Source organism: Anomaloglossus baeobatrachus, chromosome 9, assembly GCF_048569485.1.
Source record: "Anomaloglossus baeobatrachus isolate aAnoBae1 chromosome 9, aAnoBae1.hap1, whole genome shotgun sequence".
In the NCBI taxonomy this organism is placed as follows: domain Eukaryota; kingdom Metazoa; phylum Chordata; class Amphibia; order Anura; family Aromobatidae; genus Anomaloglossus; species Anomaloglossus baeobatrachus.
Window position 1 is genome coordinate 14,739,935 of NC_134361.1, and position 21,583 is coordinate 14,761,517.

General features: G+C 53.1%; 2 protein-coding genes across 3 annotated transcripts in view; both read right to left on the bottom strand.

The window, feature by feature from the left end:
• The window catches only part of ZNF711 (zinc finger protein 711), a 54,286-nt gene extending 48,558 nt beyond the window's left edge, over positions 1-5,728 (bottom strand). The window contains exon 1 of one of the 2 annotated variants that reach the window (XM_075323075.1): positions 4,997-5,728. The gene's annotated coding sequence lies outside the window, so the exon portion shown is untranslated. The remainder of the gene's footprint in view (positions 1-4,996) is intronic. The other variant, XM_075323074.1, reaches the window with a different exon arrangement.
• Positions 5,729-6,190: 462 nt separating this feature from the next.
• Positions 6,191-16,251, bottom strand: LOC142250248 (uncharacterized). The gene is made up of 7 exons (XM_075322374.1): positions 16,122-16,251; positions 12,543-12,648; positions 10,406-10,600; positions 9,720-9,810; positions 9,552-9,640; positions 8,448-8,565; positions 6,191-6,495 (listed from the first exon to the last, which is right to left on the bottom strand). Exons 1-7 carry the CDS (start codon positions 16,231-16,233, stop codon positions 6,361-6,363), a joined length of 846 nt encoding a protein of 281 aa, XP_075178489.1. The 5' UTR covers positions 16,234-16,251; the 3' UTR covers positions 6,191-6,360.
• Between the last annotated feature and the right edge of the window lie 5,332 nt (positions 16,252-21,583).

Sequence of the window (21,583 nt, forward strand, 5' to 3'; positions counted from 1 at the left end):
AGTGGCTTAAGGAGAACAAAGTGAATGTTTTGGAGTGGCCATCACAAAGCCCTGATCTAAATCCCATGGAAAATGTATGGGCAAAGCTGAAAAGGCCGGAGCGAGCGGCGACCTCCAAACATGGCTCAGCTACACCAGATCTGTCAGGAGGAATCGGCCCAAATTCCACCAACTATTGTGAGAAGTTTCTGGAAGGATCCAAATCATTTCCCCCAAGTCACACCGTGTAAGGGCAATGTCACCAAATACTAATGACACGGAGGAAACTTCACTGTGCAGAAAGGAAGAAAAATGCCTGAAAACATTCTCTCTCGCTTTCTCATTATTCTGGCATTTGACAAATAGAAATAATTTTGGTTACAAATTGACTGAAAACAGGAAAAGTTTATTCTGATTTCATATCACATAGTGAGAAAAACCTGCAGATGTGTCTGTATAGAGAGCGGAGGGAAAAACCTGCAGATGTGTCTTTAGAGAGAGCGGAGGGAAAAACCTGCAGATGTGTCTTTAGATAGAGCGGAGGGAAAAACCGCAGATGTGTCTTTAGAGAGAGCGGAGGGAAAAACCTGCAGATGTGTCTTTATAGAGAGCAGAGGGAAAACCTGCAGATGCGTCTTTATAGAGGGCGGAGGGAAAAAACCTGCATATGTGTCTTTATAGAGAGCGGAGAGACACTGCTTGTTTCAATTGAATATAGTGGATATAAAATGTCTACGCACCCTTGGTAAAATGTCAGGGTTTTGTCAGGTAAAAGAAGAGACATTTCAAAACTTATCTATAATCTGAACAAATCCATTGAGAAACAAATCATTTTAAGGGAGAAAATAAAAAAAAACCAAAAATATTGTGGTTGCAAAAGTGTGAGCACCCTCTTATAATTGGGCATGTGGTTGTGATCAGAATCAGCTGATCACATTTCCCATGTTACCGGTAGTAGTCAGCCCTCGGCCACCGTCATTTAGAACAATTAAACCCAAAGAAAGTTCCGCTCTTCTAGGAGGATTTTCCTGACATTTTCTTAGTTGTATTTTATAGCAAAAGCCAAGATCCATAAACAGCTGACAACACAGCAAAGGGTCTCATTGTGGAAGGTTATCAGCCAGGAGAAGGGGACAATAACATTTCCCAAGCATTGGATCTACCGTGGACACTGTGAAGATCATATCAAGAAGGAGCTGAAACTTGGCAGAACGGTGACATTAGCCAGAGCTGGACGACGCTCAAAAATCAATGGCAAGACAAGAAGAAAGTTGGTTCAGGAGGCTGCAAACAGGCGGACAGCAACATTAAAGGAGCTGCAGGAATTTCTAGCAAGTAGTGGTTGTGTGCTACATGTGACCACAATCTACCATAGAGAGGAAAGGGAATTATGAACAGTTCCAAATGTCAAACAATTTTATATTAAAACCTTCCGGCCTCTGCTAAAAAAGCTGAAGAGGAATTTCACCTTTCAGCCCAAACGGCCCAACGCGACCTCTAAATCAGCAAAAATAAATAAATAAATAGCTTCACCAGAAGAGGATGGACGTTCTGGATTGTCCCACCCGAGCCCAGACCTGAACCCAATACGAGATCTGTGGTGACCTGAAGAGGGCGCTGTACACAGGAGACGCTGCCACAATCTGACAGGTGTGGAGCTGCTGCAAGGAGGCGGCAAAAGATTGCCAATTCTAGATGTGCCGTGTGATAGGACTCCCACCCGAAAACACTGAGAACGGTCAGGACAAAAACCTGACATCTTAACAGGGGTGTGTAGACTTTTTATATTCCCTGTAACATGGGGGTGATGAATGCTTTGCATGGGGGTCACCAGTATACATTATGTAAGTGATAAGTATAGAGAAGAGGAGTATATTAGACCAGAGCAATGCACCGGGGGGGGGATACTGAGAGGCGCACTGTATGGGGGGGTGAGCGGCGCACTGCATGGGGGGGTGAGCGGCGCACTGTAGGGGGGGGTGAGCGGCGCACTGTAGGGGGGGTGAGCGGCGCACTGTAGGGGGGGGTGAGCGGCGCACTGTAGGGGGGGGTGAGCGGCGCACTGTAGGGGGGGTGGTGGTGATCGGCGCACTGTAGGGGGGGGGGTGGTGAGTGACCGGCGCACTGTAAAGGGGGGGGAGTGAGCAGCGCACTGTAGGCTGTAGGGGGGGGTGGTGAGCGGCGCACTGTAGGGGGGGTGGTGAGCGGAGCACTGTATGGGGGGGTGGTGAGCGGCGCACTGCATGGGGGGGTGGTGAGCGGCGCACTGCATGGGGGGGTGGTGAGCGGCGCACTGCATGGGGGGGGGTGGTGACCGGCGCACTGTAGGGGGGGTGGTGGTGATCGGCGCACTGTAGGGGGGGGGTGGTGAGTGACCGGCGCACTGTAAAGGGGGGGGGGAGTGAGCAGCGCACTGTAGGCTGTAGGGGGGGGTGGTGAGCGGCGCACTGTAGGGGGGGGTGGTGAGCGGAGCACTGTATGGGGGGGTGGTGAGCGGCGCACTGCATGGGGGGGTGGTGAGCGGCGCACTGCATGGGGGGGTGGTGAGCGGCGCACTGCATGGGGGGGGTGGTGAGCGGCGCACTGCATGGGGGGGGTGGTGAGCGGCGCACTGCATGGGGGGGGGTGGTGAGCGGCGCACTGCATGGGGGGGTGGTGAGCGGCGCACTGCATGGGGGGGTGGTGAGCGGCGCACTGCATGGGGGGGTGGTGAGCGGCGCACTGCATGGGGGGGTGGTGAGCGGCGCACTGTATGGGGGGGTGGTGAGCGGCGCACTGTAGGGGGGGAGGAGCGGCGCACTGTAGGGGGGGAGGAGCGGCGCACTGTAGGGGGGGAGCGGCGCACTGTAGGGGGGGGGGGAGCGGCGCACTGTAGGGGGGGTCAGCGGCGCACTGTAAGGGGGGTCAGCGGCGCACTGTAGGGGGGGGTGAGCGGCGCACTGTAGGGGGGGTGAGCGGCGCACTGTAGGGGGGGTGAGCGGCGCACTGTAGGGGGGGGTGAGCGGCGCACTGTAGGGGGGGTGAGCGGCGCACTGTAGGGGGGGTGAGCGGCGCACTGTAGGGGGGGGTGAGCGGCGCACTGTAGGGGGGGGTGAGCGGCGCACTGTAGGGGGGGGTGAGCGGCGCACTGTAGGGGGGGTGAGCGGCGCACTGTAGGGGGGGTGAGCGGCGCACTGTAGGGGGGGGTGACTGGCGCACTGTAGGGGGGGGTGACTGGCGCACTGTAGGGGGGGGGGTGACCGGCGCACTGTAGGGGGGGGGGGGTGACCGGCGCACTGTAGGGGGGGGGGGGTGACCGGCGCACTGTATGGGGGGGTGACCGGCGCACTGTATGGGGGGGGTGACCGGCGCACTGTATTGCGGGGGGTGACCGGCGCACTGTATGGCCGGTGACCTATGAAGTAGCTATGTAGTTAGGTATGTGACAGGCCCAGGCTTAACTGGGAAATCTCCAGTGTGACAGGCCTGGGCTGTATATGTGGGGGGGGGGGTCTCCGGTGTGACAGGTCTGAGTGGTATATGGGGGGGTCTCCAGTGTGACAGGTCTGGGCGGTATATGGGGGGGGGGGTCTCCGGTGTGACAGGCCTGTGCTGTATATGGGGGGTCTCCGGTGTGACAGGCCTGGGCTGTATATGGGGGGTCCTCCGGTGTGACAGGCCTGGGCTGTATATAGGGGGGTCTCCGGTGTGACAGGCCTGGGCTGTATATAGGGGGGTCTCCGGTGTGACAGGTCTGGGCTGTATATAGGGGGGTCTCCGGTGTGACAGGTCTGGGCTGTATATGGGGGGTCTCCAGTGTGACAGGTCTGGGCTGTATATGGGGGGTCTCCAGTGTGACAGGCCTGGGCTGTATATGGGGGGGGTCTCCAGTGTGACAGGCCTGGGCTGTATATGGGGGGTCTCCAGTGTGACAGGCCTGGGCTGTATATGGGGGGTCTCCAGTGTGACAGGCCTGGGCTGTATATGGGGGGTCTCCAGTGTGACAGGCCTGGGCTGTATATGGGGGGTCTCCTGTGTGACAGGCCTGGGCTGTATATGGGGGGTCTCCTGTGTGACAGGTCTGGGCTGTATATGGGTGGTCTCCGGTGTGACAGGCCTGGGCTGTATATGGGGGGTCTCCGGTGTGACAGGCCTAGGCTGTATATGGGGGGTCTCCGGTGTGACAGGCCTGGGCTGTATATGGGGGGTCTCCGGTGTGACAGGCCTGGGCTGTATATGGGGGGTCTCCGGTGTGACAGGTCTGGGCTGTATATGGGGGGTCTCCGGTGTGACAGGCCTGGGCTGTATATGGGGGGTCTCTGGTGTGCCAGGTTGGGCTGTATATGGGGGGTCTCTGGTGTGCCAGGCCTGGGCTGTATATGGGTGGTCTCTGGTGTGCCAGGTTGGGCTGTATATGGGTGGTCTCAGGTGTGACAGGTCTGGGCTGTATATGGGGGGTCTCCGGTGTGACAGGTCTGGGCTGTATATGGGGGGGTCTCCGGTGTGACAGGCCTGGGCTGTATATGGGGGGGTCTCCGGTGTGACAGGCCTGGGCTGTATATGGGGGGTCTCCGGTGTGACAGGCCTGGGCTGTATATGGGGGGTCTCCGGTGTGACAGGCCTGGGCTGTATATGGGGGGTCTCCGGTGTGACAGGCCTGGGCTGTATATGGGTGGTCTCCGGTGTGACAGGTCTGGGCTGTATATGGGTGGTCTCCGGTGTGACAGGTCTGGGCTGTATATGGGGGGTCTCCGGTGTGACAGGTCTGGGCTGTATATGGGGGGTCTCAGGTGTGACAGGTCTGGGCTGTAAATGGGGGGTCTCAGGTGTGACAGGTCTGGGCTGTATATGGGGGGTCTCCGGTGTGACAGGTCTGGGCTGTATATGGGGGGTCTCAGGTGTGATTGGTCTGGGGGTCTCCTCTCCCCCATCACTGTGCTCGGCCTCTACCCGTGGTCCGGGCTCTCAGCCCCGGCCTGCAGATGGAGGCTCCGGCGTCCCCGGGCCGCGGCCTGGCCTCCCCCATCCCCCCGGTTACCTGCCAGGCTCCGGGCGTCCTCTCTCCGCCGGGGTCTCGGGTCTCCGGATCAGGGGGCTGCGAGGCCTCGGCCAATGAGCGCGGGGAGCGGGCGCGGCCTCCTCCTCCTCCCCCCGGCCCGGAGCGGCCTCCTCCCTCCACACCGCACGTCACTGGCGGCGGAGAACCGGCAGCTCCAGGCCGCGCCGCCCTCACCGTCTCACGGCAGGAGCTCGGACCCCAGGACCGACAGTCTCCTCGTCCTCATCACTGCGGGCCCTGCGGGTGTGACGGGTCGTGAGGCTCTACCGGCTCCGCTCCTCACGCGCAGGCCCGTCCTTGTGCTGCGGCTGCTGCACCGGGGCCTCCATTGTCCCGTGCGTGACCCAGGGGCTCCGCCACAGAGAAGACCGTGGCGAGAGAACACGGAGCAGTTACCCATAGCAACCAATAACATCGCCGCTTTCATTTTTCCACCTGTAAGCGAAGCATGCATTTGATTGGTTGCTAAGGGCGAACAGATATAAACACGAATTTTAGTGGTTGCGGTTTTTCCAAGCTGATTTAAACCATAATTTAATTGGTTGATATCAGCAAGAGAGCAGCTTCATTGGTTGCTAAGGTCACCTGTATAGGGAATTAAAGCAGTGATCGGATTGGTTGCTATGCCTATGAAGGGATTGAAAGAAATGACCTGATTGGTTACCATTAACCTCTGCTCTCAAAACTATAAAAGCAGTGATTTGATTGGTTGCTAAGGGTAACACCACCATTTTGTTTGTTTTCATACATAACCTACAATAATTAAAACACCACAACAGCAGGAAACGGGAGTGACGTGACAGGAGTCGGGAGTGACGTGACAGGAGTCGGGAGTGACGTGACAGGAGGCGGGAGTGAGGTGACAGGAGTCGGGAGTGACGTGACAGGAGTCGGGAGTGAGGTGACAGGAGCCGGGAGTGACAGGAGGCGGGAGTGAGGTGACACAAGAAGCGGGAGTGACGTGACAGCAGCTGGGAGTGACGTGACAGGAGCCGGGAGTGACAGGAGGCGGGAGTGAGGTGACAGGACGCGGGAGTGAGGTGACAGGACCCATGAGTGAGGTGACAGGAGCCGGGAGTGACAGGACATGGGAGTGAGGTGACAGGACGCGGGAGTGAGGTGACAGGAGCCGGGAGTGACAGGACATGGGAGTGAGGTAACAGGACACGGGAGTGATACAGTAACACCGCGTTCAGTTTTATTAACACATGGAGGATTATGGGGTATGATGAGGACGGCGGCGATCCATCACTCCGCCATAATAACAGAATATTGCAGATAAATGTTCACAGGCAGCAACAATATAAACGGAGGCAGTCAGCGCACCACACACTGTGATGTTACTAATAGTTGTACACTGGTTTAATTTGTGGACGTCCAAAGCTAATAGGCCGGTGGTCCCAGGCGGCACTCTGGCTGGACGGCTCCGGGGACAGCGGCGGATAGTTGGCTGGAGCGAACGCAGGCCTCGAAACCCTCTGAAAAAAGACACAAGAGACGACAAATGAGGTGAATGTTATACATAACCGCCATAATGGTGATTACAGCACGACGAACACAATCACCGGAGGAGGGCAGAAAAAATCACCGGAAGAGGGCAGAAACAAATCACCGGGAGAGGGAAGAAACAATCACCGGAAGAGGGAAGAAACAATCACCGGAAGAGGGAAGAAACAATCACCGGAAGAGGGCAGAAACAATCACCGGGAGAGGGCAGAAACAATCACCGGGAGAGGGCAGAAACAATCACCGGGAGAGGGCAGAAACAATCACCGGGAGAGGGCAGAAACAATCACCGGAAGAGGGAAGAAACAATCACCGGAGGAGGGCAGAAACAATCACCGGAAGAGGGCAGAAACAATCACCGGAAGAGGGAAGAAACAATCACCGGAAGAGGGCAGAAACAATCACCGGGAGAGGGCAGAAACAATCACCGGAGGAGGGCAGGAACAATCACCGGAGGAGGGCAGGAACAATCACCGGAAGAGGGCAGAAACAATCACCGGAAGAGGGCAGAAACAATCACCGGAAAACAATCACCGGAGGAGGGAAGAAACAACAACAATCACAAGAAAATGGCAGATCAAGGCGTAAACAACTATCACTGGTAAAGGGAAGATCGGGGCAAAAACAGACCGAAGAGACCCAATACATCTAATATTCCAGTCACAGCCAAAGTTGCATCCAAAACAATGATACATGGAAAAAAGTATGTGCCCCCCTTACACACACACACACGCTTATCAGATAGAGAAGTGCAATCCATCCCTGCAGAGAACATGTCTCCTTTAGAGTCCGGTGGCATGCTTGGTGATGTACGGCTCGGCATTGTGCTTGGTGATGTACGGCTCAGCATTGTGCTTGGTGATGTATGGCTCGGCATTGTGCTTGGTGATGTACGGCTCGGCATTGTGCTTGGTGATGTACGGCTCGGCATTGTGCTTGGTGATGTACGGCTCGGCATTGTGCTTGGTGATGTACGGCTCGGCATTGTGCTTGGTGATGTACGGCTCAGCATTGTGCTTGGTGATGTACGGCTCGGCATTGTGCTTGGTGATGTACGGCTCGGCATTGTGCTTGGTGATGTGCGGCTCAGCATTGTGCTTGGTGATGTGCGGCTCAGCATTGTGCTTGGTGATGTACGGCTCAGCATTGTGCTTGGTGATGTACGGCTCAGCATTGTGCTTGGTGATGTACGGCTCAGCATTGTGCTTGGTGATGTACGGCTCAGCATTGTGCTTGGTGATGTACGGCTCAGCATTGTGCTTGGTGATGTACGGCTCAGCATTGTGCTTGGTGATGTACGGCTCGGCATTGTGCTTGGTGGTGTACGGCTCGGCATTGTGCTTGGTGGTGTACGGCTCGGCATTGTGCTTGGTGATGTACGGCTCAGCATTGTGCTTGGTGGTGTATGGCTCAGCATTGTGCTTGGTGATGTACGGCTCGGCATTGTGCTTGGTGATGTACGGCTCGGCATTGTGCTTGGTGGTGTATGGCTCAGCATTGTGCTTGGTGACGTACGGCTGCAGCTGGTCGGCCATGAAGCCCCCGGCTGGCGCAGTGTTTGTGCTGATGTTATCAGAGGAGGTCTGGACTCTGCAGTTATGGGGTCAGCAGAGTGTCGGGGACTTTTCTTTCGTTTACTCCTCAGCACTCGGCCCCCCCACTCTGTAACGTTCCGGGGTCTCCTGTTCTTGGTTGAGTTGCTGCGGCTCCTTCCACTTCTCTATAATGATCACTCATCGGTGATGGGGAAGATTCAGGAGGAAGAAACATCTAAATCCATGAACAACAATTCTATTCCCTGACAGCAAGCACCGACAGTGAGGGGCTTTATGCGTGTGATGTCGGGCGCTGGCTGCACCGAGTGTGGGGTGCACGGGGGTCCTATACCTGAGCGGTGACTGGTCACAGCATTGCTGACACTTACTGCATACTGCGGCTCCTCGTATTCCTGCTCTGGGACTCGGCTGCCAGAATTCTGAGATTGCTGCCGTCCTTCAAAGTAACTGGAGGATCGAGCGACAGGAGGAGCATCAGAGTAATATCTGCAATACAGGAGATGGCGTTACCCTACACCCCACTCTCCGTCTCCACACCCCCAAAACTGCCTTTTTACAGGATTTCTCTAAGGCAAGGATCACACGTTGCGTTTTTGCTGCGGTTTTTTTCAGCAGGAAAATCTGCTTCCAAGAAGGAGGCGGGGCTGCGTTGTTTCATTTTTGGTGTCATTTGTGTTCAGTACATGTATAAATAAAGTTAGTTTAATTTACCACAAAAGCAGCAAAAACTGCAAGAAACGCTGTAAAAATGCAACATGTAAACATAGCCTTCAAGTAAAAAATGTAATGTATGTACACACAGTGACCGCACCAGCAGAATAGTGAGTGCAGCTCTGGAGTATAATACAGGAGGTAACTCAGGATCAGTAATGTAATGTATGTACACAGTGACTGCACCAGCAGAATAGTGAGTGCAGCTCTGGAGTATAATACAGGAGGTAACTCCGGATCAGTAATGTAATGTATGTACACAGTGACTGCACCAGCAGAATAGTGAGTGCAGCTCTGGAGTATAATACAGGAGGTAACTCAAGATCAGTAATGTAATGTATCTGTACAGTAACTGCACCAGCAGAATAGTGAGTGCAGCTCTGGATTATAATACAGGAGGTAACTCAGGATCAGTAATGTAATATATGTACTCAGTGACTGCACCAGCAGTATAGTGAGCGCAGCTCTGGAGTATAATACAGGAGGTAACTCAGGATCAGTAATGTAATGTATGTACACAGTGACTGCACCAGCAGAATAGTGAGTGCAGCTCTGGAGTATAATACAGGAGGTTACTCAGGAGGATCAGAAATGTAATATATGTACACAGTGACTGCACCAGCAGAATAGTGAGTGCAGCTCTGGAGTATAACACAGGAGGTAATTCAACATCAGTACAGGATGTTAGTAAGTCAGTTGACAACTATAATTGTGAACATTAGATATTGGGGTCCACATTCTCTCCGCACTTTCATACTCACTTCAGTCCGCGAGGTTTCGGTAGTACGGCTGGCGGCACGTTCTGAGGTGCAGTTTGTATTTTCGGCTGCACTCGCTCCTGGACATTGACCTTAGAGAGAGGAAATGATTTTTTTCAGTCATTTTAATCCACAAATTCTGAATCTGATATATTGTAAACGTCTCGTTACCGCTGAGCGCTCCAAATATTGGCGAGAAATCTCCGGATCGGGAACATATGACAGGTTCTTATGTGTATTAGTCGACTTTCTCTCTAAATTTCTAAAAAAAATAATTAATAAATGTTTAAAAAAATAGAAAATGAAAATACATTTCAAAAGAGACACCTCCCAAAATTCATCATTCCATGATGCCACACCCCTTATACTACAGCCCGCCCCCTGATGATGACATCACTGATATGACATGATCAGACATGAGGCCACACCCCTTATACTACAGCCCCGCCCCCTGATGATGACATCACTGATATGACATGATCAGACATGAGGCCACACCCCTTATACTACAGCCCCGCCCCCTGATGATGACATCACTGATATGACATGATCAGACATGAGGTCACACCCCTTATACTACAGCCCCGCCCCCTGATGATGACATCACTGATATGACATGATCAGACATGAGGTCACACCCCTTATATACAGCACCAGCTCTTCCTCTATTACTGCTGACACCCCGCCTGTAGACATGTGTGAGGGGTTGTCAGCTCCGCCCCCTGTCACGGAGTGATTTCTCCTCTATGTGGCGACATTGTAATGAATTGATACTTCTTTTTCTGTTATGGATATTGGATCCATATTTGCAGTCGGTGTCCGGTGTCGGACATTTGGGGCTGACAGTTGTCACTTACTTTGCCTCTTTTACCCTCCTCCCGTGCGGCTTTGTCTTGCAGAAGTGAATGACCTGTGCTGTGACGCCAACCACAAAAGCCAGCGCCACGGCGGGGAAGATGCAGAGGACGATCATGTCCAGGGTGCTCCACAGCTGGTTGCACTTCGCCCCCAGGTACCAGTAGTTTCCATTGGGGCCTCTGTAGAAGGGGCAGCTGCGGAGTAAGACGACCAGGCGTTAATACAGTGTGAATCTACCCTGAGGGCCCCGTCTGGCAGGACTGCTCCTGCCCCGATGGCCCCGTGTGGCTGGACCTGTCCTGTCCCGAGGGCCCCACATGGCCAGACTTGTCCTGCCCTGAGGGCCCCGTCCTGCCCCAAGGGCCCCATGTGGTCAGAGTCGTCCTGCCCCGATGGCCCCGTCTGGCCAGACTCATCCAGCCCCGATGGCCCCGTCTGGCTGGACCTGTCCTGCCCCGAGGGCCCCATGTGGCCAGACTTGTCCTGCCCCGAGGGCCCCGTCTGGCTAGACTCGTCCTGCCCCAAGGGCCCCGTGTGGCCAGACTCGTCCTGCCTCGATGGCCCCGTCTGGCCGGACTCATCCTGTCCCAATGGCCCCATCTGGCCAGACTCGTCCTGCCCCGATGGCCCCGTCTGACTGGACTCGTCCTGCCCCGATGGCCCCTTCTTGACTGGACTTGTCCTGCTCTGATGGCTCCTTCTTGACTGGACTGGTCCTGCCCGATGGCCCGGTCTGGCTGGACTCAACCTGCCCCGATGGCCCGGTCTAGCTGGACTCGACCTGCCCCGATGGCCCCGTCTGACTGGACTTGTCCTGCCCCGATGGCCCAGTCTGACTGGACTCGTCCTGCCCCAATGACCCTGGACTCGTCCTGCCCCGATGGCCCCGTCTGACTGGACATGTCCTGCCCCGATGGTCCCGTCTGGCTGGACTCGTCCTGCCCCGATGGCCCTGTCTGACTGGCCCCGTCTGACTGGACTCGTCTTGCCCCGATGACCCGGTCTGGCTGGACTCGACCTGCCCCGATGGCCCGGTCTGGCTGGACTCGTCCTGCCCCAATGGCCCGGTCTGGCTGGACTCGACCTGCCCCGATGGCCCCGTCTGACCGGACATGTCCTGCCCCGATGGTCCCATCTGGCTGGACTCGTCCTGCCCCGATGGCCCAGTCTGACTGGCCCCGTCTGACTGGACTCGTCCTGGCCCGAGGGCCCCGTCTGACTGGACATGTCCTGCCCCGATGGTCCCGTCTGGCTGGACTCGTCCTGCCCCGATGGCCCTGTCTGACTGGCCCCGTCTGACTGGACTCGTCCTGCCCCGAGGGCCCTGTCTGACTGGACTCGTCCTGCCCCGATGGCCCTGTCTGACTGGCCCCGTCTGACTGGACTCGTCCTGCCCCGAGGGCCCTGTCTGACTGGACTCGTCCTGCCCCGAGGGCCCCGTCTGACTGGACTCGTCCTGCCCCGAGGGCCCCGTCTGACTGGACTCGTCCTGCCCCGAGGGCCCTGTCTGACTGGACTCGTCCTGCCCCGAGGGCCCCGTCTGACTGGACTCGTCCTGCCCCGAGGGCCCCGTCTGACTGGACTCGTCCTGCCCCGAGGGCCCTGTCTGACTGGACTCGTCCTGCCCCGAGGGCCCCGTCTGACTGGACTCGTCCTGCCCCGATGGTCCGGTCTGGCCAGACTCATCGTTTATCGTCACAAAGAGAGTGAATAGGAGACAATACAGAAAGGCACAGCACAAGAAATGACGCTTGCACCATTAAAGGGGCAGCATCAGTTTGGTGCCCCCTGTAGAGGATCTTTTAATTAGGCCGTCTAAAGTGACAATGGATATAATCAGAAAGAAAATGGATGGTGGTATAATGTACAGAACACTAGAGACGCATTATCCCAGATCTCTGGATACAGCCTGCAGTGTAAAGAACAGGGGTTTCATTATGGTTTTCATGGGAAGGTGAAGGTTGATGCACATACATGTATATACAATGTATCCTTCTGGTCTTTACTGCACACAAACTAAAATTTAATTATAGCAGATAGGCACAATTCCAGAAATCCGCCATGCTTTACACTGCCAGTAAGGTTATGCTTTATTGTTTCTCCCAGCGATACCCCCAGGACATTCGCGCTCGTTACCTGCAGAACGGTTGGCTGCTTTTACAGCTGCATGCAATGCCGCTGGGGCAGAAGCCGCCGGTGTCCCCGGTGCAGGGGCCGAAATCCTCCACATCCGCGCAGCTGGCTGTAATGGGACAAAAGAAGCCGCCATTATCAGGAATGAGCCCATATTAGCCGCTCACTAGTGATGAGCGAGTATGCTTGTTACTACTCGGTACTCGCACGAGTATCACTGTACTCGGGCTACTCTCGCGATACTCGTGCTGTACTCGTGGTCTTCATCCCTGCATGTTGGCGCTCTTTTGAGAGCCAGCCCTCATGCAGGGATTGGCTGGCAGACCACTGCAATGCCACAGCCCTGTTAGTTGTGGAATTGCAGTGATTGGCCGGCCTGCACAGCGTGACCGAGCCTTTATACCGGCGGGCGCGCTGTGCTCTGCACACAGCCATCTCATATTCCATGCTTTCCACGCCCACAGGCGCCTATGATTGGTTGCAGTGAGACACGCCCCCACACTGAGTGACAGGTGTCTCACTGCACCCAATCACAGCAGCCGGTGGGCGGGTCTATACTGTGCAGTAAAATAAATAAATAATTAAAAAAAATGGCGTGCGGTCCCCCCAATTTTAATACCAGCCAGATAAAGCCATACGGCTGAAGGCTGGTATTCTCAGGATGGGGAGCCCCACGTTATGGGGAGCCCCCCACCCTAACAATATCAGTCAGCAGCTGCCCAGAATTGCCGCATACATTAGATGCGACAGTTCTGGGACTGTACCCGGCTCTTCCCGATTTACCCTGGTGCGTTGGCAAATCGGGGTAATAAGGAGTTAATGGCAGCCCATAGCTGCCAATAAGTCCTAGATTAATCATGTCAGGCGTCTCCCCGAGATTCCTTCCATGATTAATCTGTAAATTACAGTAAATAAACACACACACCTGAAAAATCCTTTATTAGAAATAAAAAAACACTAACAAAGTCCCTCATTACCAATTTATTAACCCCGACAAACCCTACATGTCCGGCGTAATCCACAGTCCTCCAGCGTCGCGTCCAGCTCTGCTGCATGGAAGTGACAGGAGCTGCAGAATACACCGCCGCTCCGGTCAGCTTCACACAGCAACTGAGGTGAGTATAGCGATCAGCTGAGCTGTCACTGAGGTTACCTGGATCCAGCGGTGGCCGCGGGTAACCTCAGTGACAGCTCAGCTGATCGCGCTACTCACCGCCGCTCCGGTCAGCTTCACACAGCAACTGAGGTGAGTAGCGCGATCAGCTGCTGTCAGTCACGTAACTCACGGCCACCGCTGGATCCAGCGGTGCCGCGATTAACCTCAGTGACAGCAGCTGATCGCTATACTCACCTCAATTGCTGCATGGAGCTGACCGGAGCGGCGGTGAGTAGCGCGATCAGCTGAGCTGTCACTGAGGTTACCCGCGGCCACCGCTGGATCCAGGTAACCTCAGTGACAGCTCAGCTGATCGCGCTACTCACCTCAGTTGCTGTGTGAAGCTGACCGGAGCAGCGGTGTATTCTGCAGCTCCTGTCACCTTCATGCAGCACAGCTGGACGCAACGCTGGAGGTCCGTGGATTACGCCGGACATGGAGGGTTTGTCGGGGTTAATAAATTGGTGATGAGGGACTTTGTTAGCGTTTTTTATTTCTAATAAAGGATTTTTCGGGTGTGTGTGTTTTTTAACTGTAATTTACAGATTAATCATGGAAGGTATCTCATAGACGCCTGACATGATTAATCTAGGACTTATTGGCAGCTATGGGCTGCCATTAACTCCTTATTACCCCGATTTGCCAACGCACCAGGGCAAATCGGGAAGAGCCGGGTACAGTCCCAGAACTGTCGCATCTAATGTATGCGGCAATTCTGGGCGGCTGCTGACTGATATTGTTAGGGTGGGGGGCTCCCCATAACGTGGAGCTCCCCATCCTGAGTATACCAGCCTTCAGCCGTATGGCTTTATCTGGCTGGTATTAAAATTGGGGGGACCGCACGCCGTTTTTTTTTAATTATTTAATTATTTATTTCACTGCACAGTATAGACACGCCCACCGGATGCTGTGATTGGGTGCAGTGAGACACCTGTCACTCAGCGTGGGGGCGTGTCTCACTGCAACCAATCATAGGCGCCGAAAAGCAGGAAAGCAGGGAATACGAGATTGTTTAATCTCCGGCTTTTTCAATAGAGGAAAAGCCGCCGGAGTTTAGTGAACAGCTGTGCAGCGCCGCGCCGGTGATCGGGGAACGGTAAGTAAGAGAGAGGGGGGGGAACTGACCGACAGACTGTGAGAGGGGGACAGACAAGACAGAGAGAGACCGACAGAGCGAGACCGACCGACGGGAGATAGAATGAAAAAAAAAATGACCGACATCGCTAGTAAAAAGCACAAAACGTGCGTTTTGGACATCGGAGTGCCACACAATGTTTTACGTAAAATCTTTCATGTATTAATCTCAAAAAGTAACATACACCAGCTCTATCTCACTATTGGGTATGTGCCCTTAACATTTCCGCCATGAAAATTCATTTTGGTGTCATTTTGGAAGGTTTTCTGGTGAGTCCGTAAAAATGGCGTGAAACGCGGACAAAATTGTTCACAGCTGTGACTTTTCAGTGATAAATGCTTCAAGGGGTCTTCCCCATGCTGTTGCCATGTCATTTGAGCACTCTTCTGAGACTTTTGTGACATTTTTATGGTTTCTCCATGCTGCCGGTGGTCATTTCACAAAAATACTCGGGTCTCCCATAGGATAACATTGGGCTCGGTGCTCGGGCCGAGTACACGAGTATCTTGGGAGGCTCGGCCCGAGCCTCGAGCACCCGAGCTTTTTAGTACTCGCTCATCACTACCGCTCACATGTGCTTGTGCCCCAATACTGAGTCCACGTGTCAGGTTTATGGGCCGATAATAATACATTTGGCAACTAAAAGGGTTTTTCCAGGACTCGTATACCGATGACCTATAATCAATATCGGTTTGGTCTTCACCAGTCGTTTGCGGCTCCATTGCGGTTGTAAGTGGACAGAACAGCGCCACCACTACTTAGTAGCCATTCTTGGTTACTGCAGCTAATAATAGAGGCTGAACTGCAGTACCAAGAGCTGCCACCGTTACATTGGCTGTGTGCGCACAACGGCGCATCCACTGAGGTTTTCCGAGGTGTGATGGCTTCAGCCGGTCGTCTTTTTCCTAAAGCTGCTTTGCTGATGGTTTTTGCAGCAAATACCCAAACAGCTGAGCGGCGGGGGGCACCGGGTGTGAGACCCCCACTGTGATGACATCTATCACCCCTCCAAAGGACAAGTCATCGCTATACAAGTCCTGACGACAGCTTTATCCCTTGAAAATAAACTTCAAAATGTCTAAATTTGCCTCCAGGATCTCGGCTTCCAGTCACTTCATTCCTCATACCCAGAGGCTACAGATATGAGTTTGTTACAGTGTGTCAGCGCAGGCAGAGCGGCACCGATCAGATCGGGGATTGTTACCGTCCTGCCGGCTCCGGACTGCACAGACCTGATACACAGCAACATAACGACCCGAAATCCGGATTATAATAATAGAGTGAGTCTTACGTTCTCCGCTCGTCACCGCCACCAAGACACACAAGACGGCAGAAACCACGCCAAGGCGCAAGGAAGACATCGCATCCGAAGACAAATCACAGGAACCTATGAGGAGTCTCATCCCGAAGGAAGAACTTATGTTACTGCAAATTACTGATTAACAGCAGCAGATAAAGAAGCGGAGATCAGTCTGCAATAGATGGGAACGGCTGATCCAATCTACAGGTGAGTCACTATACACAGGTCACTGATACTGCGATATACCTGTATTATACTCCAGAGCTGCACTCACTATTCTGCTGCTGCAGTCACTGTGTACATACATTACTGATCCTGAGTTACCTCCTGTATTATACTCCAGAGCTGCACTCACTATTCTGCTGGTGCAGTCACTGTGTACATACATTACATTACTGATCCTGAGTTACATCCTGTATTATACTCCAGAGCTGCACTCACTATTCTGCTGGTGCAGTCACTGTCTACATACATTACATTACTGATCCTGAGTTACCTCCTGTATTATACTCCAGATCTGCACTCACTATTCTGCTGGTGCAGTCACTGTGTACATACATTAATTACTGATACTGCGATATATCCTGTATTATACTCCAGAGCTGCACTCACTATTCTGCTGGTGCAGTCACTGTGTACATACATTACATTACTGATCCTGAGTTACATCCTGTATTATACTCCAGAGCTGCACTCACTATTCTGCTGGTGCAGTCACTGTCTACATACATTACATTACTGATCCTGAGTTACCTCCTGTATTATACTCCAGAGCTGCACTCACTATTCTGCTGGTGCAGTCACTGTGTACATACATTAATTACTGATACTGCGATATATCCTGCATTATACTCCAGAGCTGCACTCACTATTCTGCTGGTGCAGTCACTGTGTACATACATTACATTACTGATCCTGAGTTACATCCTGTATTATACTCCAGAGCTGCACTCACTATTCTGCTGGTGCAGTCACTGTGTACATACATTACATTACTGATCCTGAGTTACATCCTGTATTATACTCCAGAGCTGCACTCACTATTCTGCTGGTGCAGTCACTGTGTACATACATTACATTACTGATCCTGAGTTACCTCCTGTATTATACTCCAGAGCTGCACTCACTATTCTGCTGGTGCAGTCACTGTGTACATACATTACGTTACTGATACTGCGATATATCCTGTATTATACCCCAGAGCTGCACTCACTATTCTGCTGGTGCAGTCACTGTGTACATACATTATATTACTGATCCTGAGTTACCTCCTGTATTATACCCCAGAGCTGCACTCACTATTCTGCTGCTGCAGTCACTGTGTACATACATTACTGATCCTGGGTTACCTCCTGTATTATACTCCAGAGCTGCACTCACTATTCTGCTGGTGCAGTCACTGTGTACATACATTATATTACTGATCCTGAGTTACCTCCTGTATTATACCCCAGAGCTGCACTCACTATTCTGCTGGTGCAGTCACTGTGTACATACATTACTGATCCTGAGTTACCTCCTGTATTATACTCCAGAGCTGCACTCACCATTCTGCTGGTGGAGGATGAATAAAGTCAGATAGACATTTTGAGCTCTGAATATATACATAATGCCTTAATGTACTGACACTATAGATCTGATAATTGTGCACATTTAAACCTCCACATACTCTTCATCATACAGATATTCCCGTGCCGGTCCTTTGGGATATATCCCGGTGTTGGATACATGCTGCACTTGCTTGTTGATTGCTTTCCTTATATTTTGCAGACTTGCTTTCTTTAGCTCTTGCTTGTGGTGCTGCAGGTTCAGAGCTCGATCACTCCTCTCCGCCTCGTAGGCTCCATCACTCTGGTAGAATGGACACGGCTCGTCCAGGAGATGATGGCGCACAAGATCCAATCCCATACAAAGTAAGAAGTGAACCCGGCCCTCATATGGAATCTGGTCAGGACGGGAGGAAAAAAGTCAAAAAGTGTAATCTCTTTGTCAGCTTCAAGTTTTTACAATATTTCAAGGTGTTTTACACCAGAAAATTGGCAACTACACCTCGATAGATCAGGCCTATTTGCATAGATTTTTAAGACCATGTGTTATGTATTTTTGCAGTGTCCGTGCTCCCAGACGCCGTGCTGCTGCTGCGTGTGCTGCTGCTGCGTGTGCTGCTGCTGCTTCTGCTGCTGCTGTGTGTGCTGCTGCTGCGTGTGCTGCTGCTGCGTGTGCTGCTGCGTGTGCTGCTGCTGCATGTGCTGCTGCTGCATGTGCTGCTGCTGCGTGTGATGCTGCTGCTGCATGTGATGCTCAGTGTCCCTTGTACCTTCCGTCAGTGCAGAATCTGGGCTCTATTTAATGATGTTTTCCGGGATCTTTCCCAATTTGAGCGGTGGAGCAGGAGGCGGCGAGGCTCAGACAGGGAAGGTCCTGCAACACCGATTCCTGTAGGGGGCACTTATATTTCTGCAGTGCAGCACTGGAGGGTGCAGTATTGGGGGGCGCTGCACTTGACGGCACAGTATTGAGGGGCGCTGCACTGGAGGGCACAGTATTGGGGGGTGCTGCACTAGAGGGCACAGTATTGGGGGGCGCTGCACTGGAGGGCACAGTATTGGGGGGCGCTGCACTGGAGGGCACAGTATTGGGGGGCGCTGCACTGGAGGGCACAGTATTGGGGTGGCGCTGCACTGCAGGGCACAGTATTGGGGGGCGCTGCACTGGAGGGCACAGTATTGGGGGGCGCTGCACTGGAGGGCACAGTATTGGGGGGGCGCTGCACTGGAGGGGCACAGTATTGAGGGGCGCTGCACTGGAGGGCACAGTATTGGGGGGCACAGTATTGGGGGGGCTGCACTGGAGGGCACAGTATTGGGGGGCGCTGCACTGGAGGGCACAGTATTGAGGGGTGCTGCACTGGAGGGCACAGTATTGGGGGGGTGCTGCACTGGAGGGCACAGTATTGGGGGGCGCTGCACTGGAGGGCACAGTATTGAGGGGCGCTGCACTGGAGGGCACAGTATTGGGGGGGTGCTGCACTGGAGGGCACAGTATTGGGGGGCGCTGCACTGGAGGGCACAGTATTGGGGGGGCGCTGCACTGGAGGGCACAGTATTGAGGGGTGCTGCACTGGAGGGCACAGTATTGGGGGGCGCTGCACTGGAGGGCACAGTATTGGGGGCCGCTGCACTGGAGGGCACAGTATTGGGGGGGCGCTGCACTGGAGGGGCACAGTATTGGGGGGGCGCTGCAGTCGAGGGCACAGTATTGGGGGCGCTGCACTGGAGGGGCACAGTATTGAGGGGCGCTGCACTGGAGGGCACAGTATTGGAGGGCACAGTATTGGGGGGTGCTGCACTGGAGGGCACAGTATTGGGGGGTGCTGCACTGGAGGGCACAGTATTGGGGGGTGCTGCACTGGAGGGCACAGTATTGGGGGGTGCTGCACTGGAGGGCACAGTATTGGGGGGGGGCGCTGCACTGGAGGGCACAGTATTGGGGGGTGCTGCACTGGAGGGCACAGTATTGGGGGGCGCTGCACTGGAGGGCACAGTATTGGGGGGGCGCTGCACTGGAGGGGCACAGTACTGGAGGGCACAGTATTGGGGGGCGCTGCACTCGAGGGGCACAGTATTGAGGGGCGCTGCACTGGACGGCACAGTATTGGGGGTGCTGCACTGGAAAGCGCAGTATTGGGGGGCGCTGAACTAGAGGCTGCGGCATTGGGGGGCGCTGCACTGGAGGCCACAGTATTGGGGGAACTACACTGGATTTTTTCTAACAAAACCCAATACTTGTCTAGGCACAATGTGCAGCTGGGTCACTGTACCCAAGCTGAGCAGATGTTTGGGGCGCTGTTGGGAAGATTCGGTACATACAGTTAGGTCCAGAAATATTTGGACAGTGACACAAGTTTTGTTATTTTTGCTGTTTACAAAAACATGTTCAGAAATACAATTCTATATATAATATGGGCTGAAAGTGCACACTCCCAGCTGCAATATGAGAGTTTTCACATCCAAATCAGAGAAAGGGTTTAGGAATCATAGCTCTGTAATGCATAGCCTCCTCTTTTTCAAGGGACCAAAAGTAATTGGACAAGGGACTCTAAGGGCTGCAATTAACTCTGAAGGCGTCTCCCTCGTTAACCTGTAATCTATGAAGTAGTTAAAAGGTCTGGGGTTGATTACAGGTGTGTGGTTTTGCATTTGGAAGCTGTTGCTGTGACCAGACAACATGCGGTCTAAGGAACTCTCAATTGAGGTGAAGCAGAACATCCTGAGGCTGAAAAAAAAGAAAAAATCCATCAGAGAGATAGCAGACATGCTTGGAGTAGCAAAATCAACAGTCGGGTACATTCTGAGAAAAAAGGAATTGACTGGTGAGCTTGGGAACTCAAAAAGGCCTGGGCATCCACGGATGACAACAGTGGTGGATGATCGCCGCATACTTTCTTTGGTGAAGAAGAACCCGTTCACAACAACTGAAGTCCAGAACACTCTCAGTGAAGTAGGTGTATCTGTCTCTAAGTCAACAGTAAAGAGAAGACTCCATGAAAGTAAATACAAAGGGTTCACATCTAGATGCAAACCATTCATCAATTCCAAAAATAGACAGGCCAGAGTGAAATTTGCTGAAAAACACCTCATGAAGCCAGCTCAGTTCTGGAAAAGTATTCTATGGACAGATGAGACCAAGATCAACCTGTACCAGAATGATGGGAAGAAAAAAGTTTGGAGAAGAAAGGGAACGGCACATGATCCAAGGCACGCCACATCCTCTGTAAAACATGGTGGAGGCAACGTGATAGCATGGGCATGCATGGCTTTCAATGGCACTGGGTCACTTGTGTTTATTGATGACATAACAGCAGACAAGAGTAGCCGGATGAATTCTGAAGTGTACCGGGATATACTTTCAGCCCAGATTCAGCCAAATGCCGCAAAGTTGATCGGACGGCGCTTCATAGTACAGATGGACAATGACCCCAAGCACACAGCCAAAGCTACCCAGGAGTTCATGAGTGCAAAAAAGTGGAACATTCTGCAATGGCCAAGTCAATCACCAGATCTTAACCCAATTGAGCATGCATTTCACTTGCTCAAATCCAGACTTAAGACGGAAAGACCCACAAACAAGCAAGACCTGAAGGCTGCGGCTGTAAAGGCCTGGCAAAGCATTAAGAAGGAGGAAACCCAGCGTTTGGTGATGTCCATGGGTTCCAGACTTAAGGCAGTGATTGCCTCCAAAGGATTCGCAACAAAATATTGAAAATAAAAATATTTTGTTTGGGTTTGGTTTATTTGTCCAATTACTTTTGACCTCCTAAAATGTGGAGTGTTTGTAAAGAAATGTGACAATTCCTACAATTTCTATCAGATATTTTTGTTCAAACCTTCAAATTAAACGTTATAATCTGCACTTGAATTCTGTTGTAGAGGTTTCATTTCAAATCCAATGTG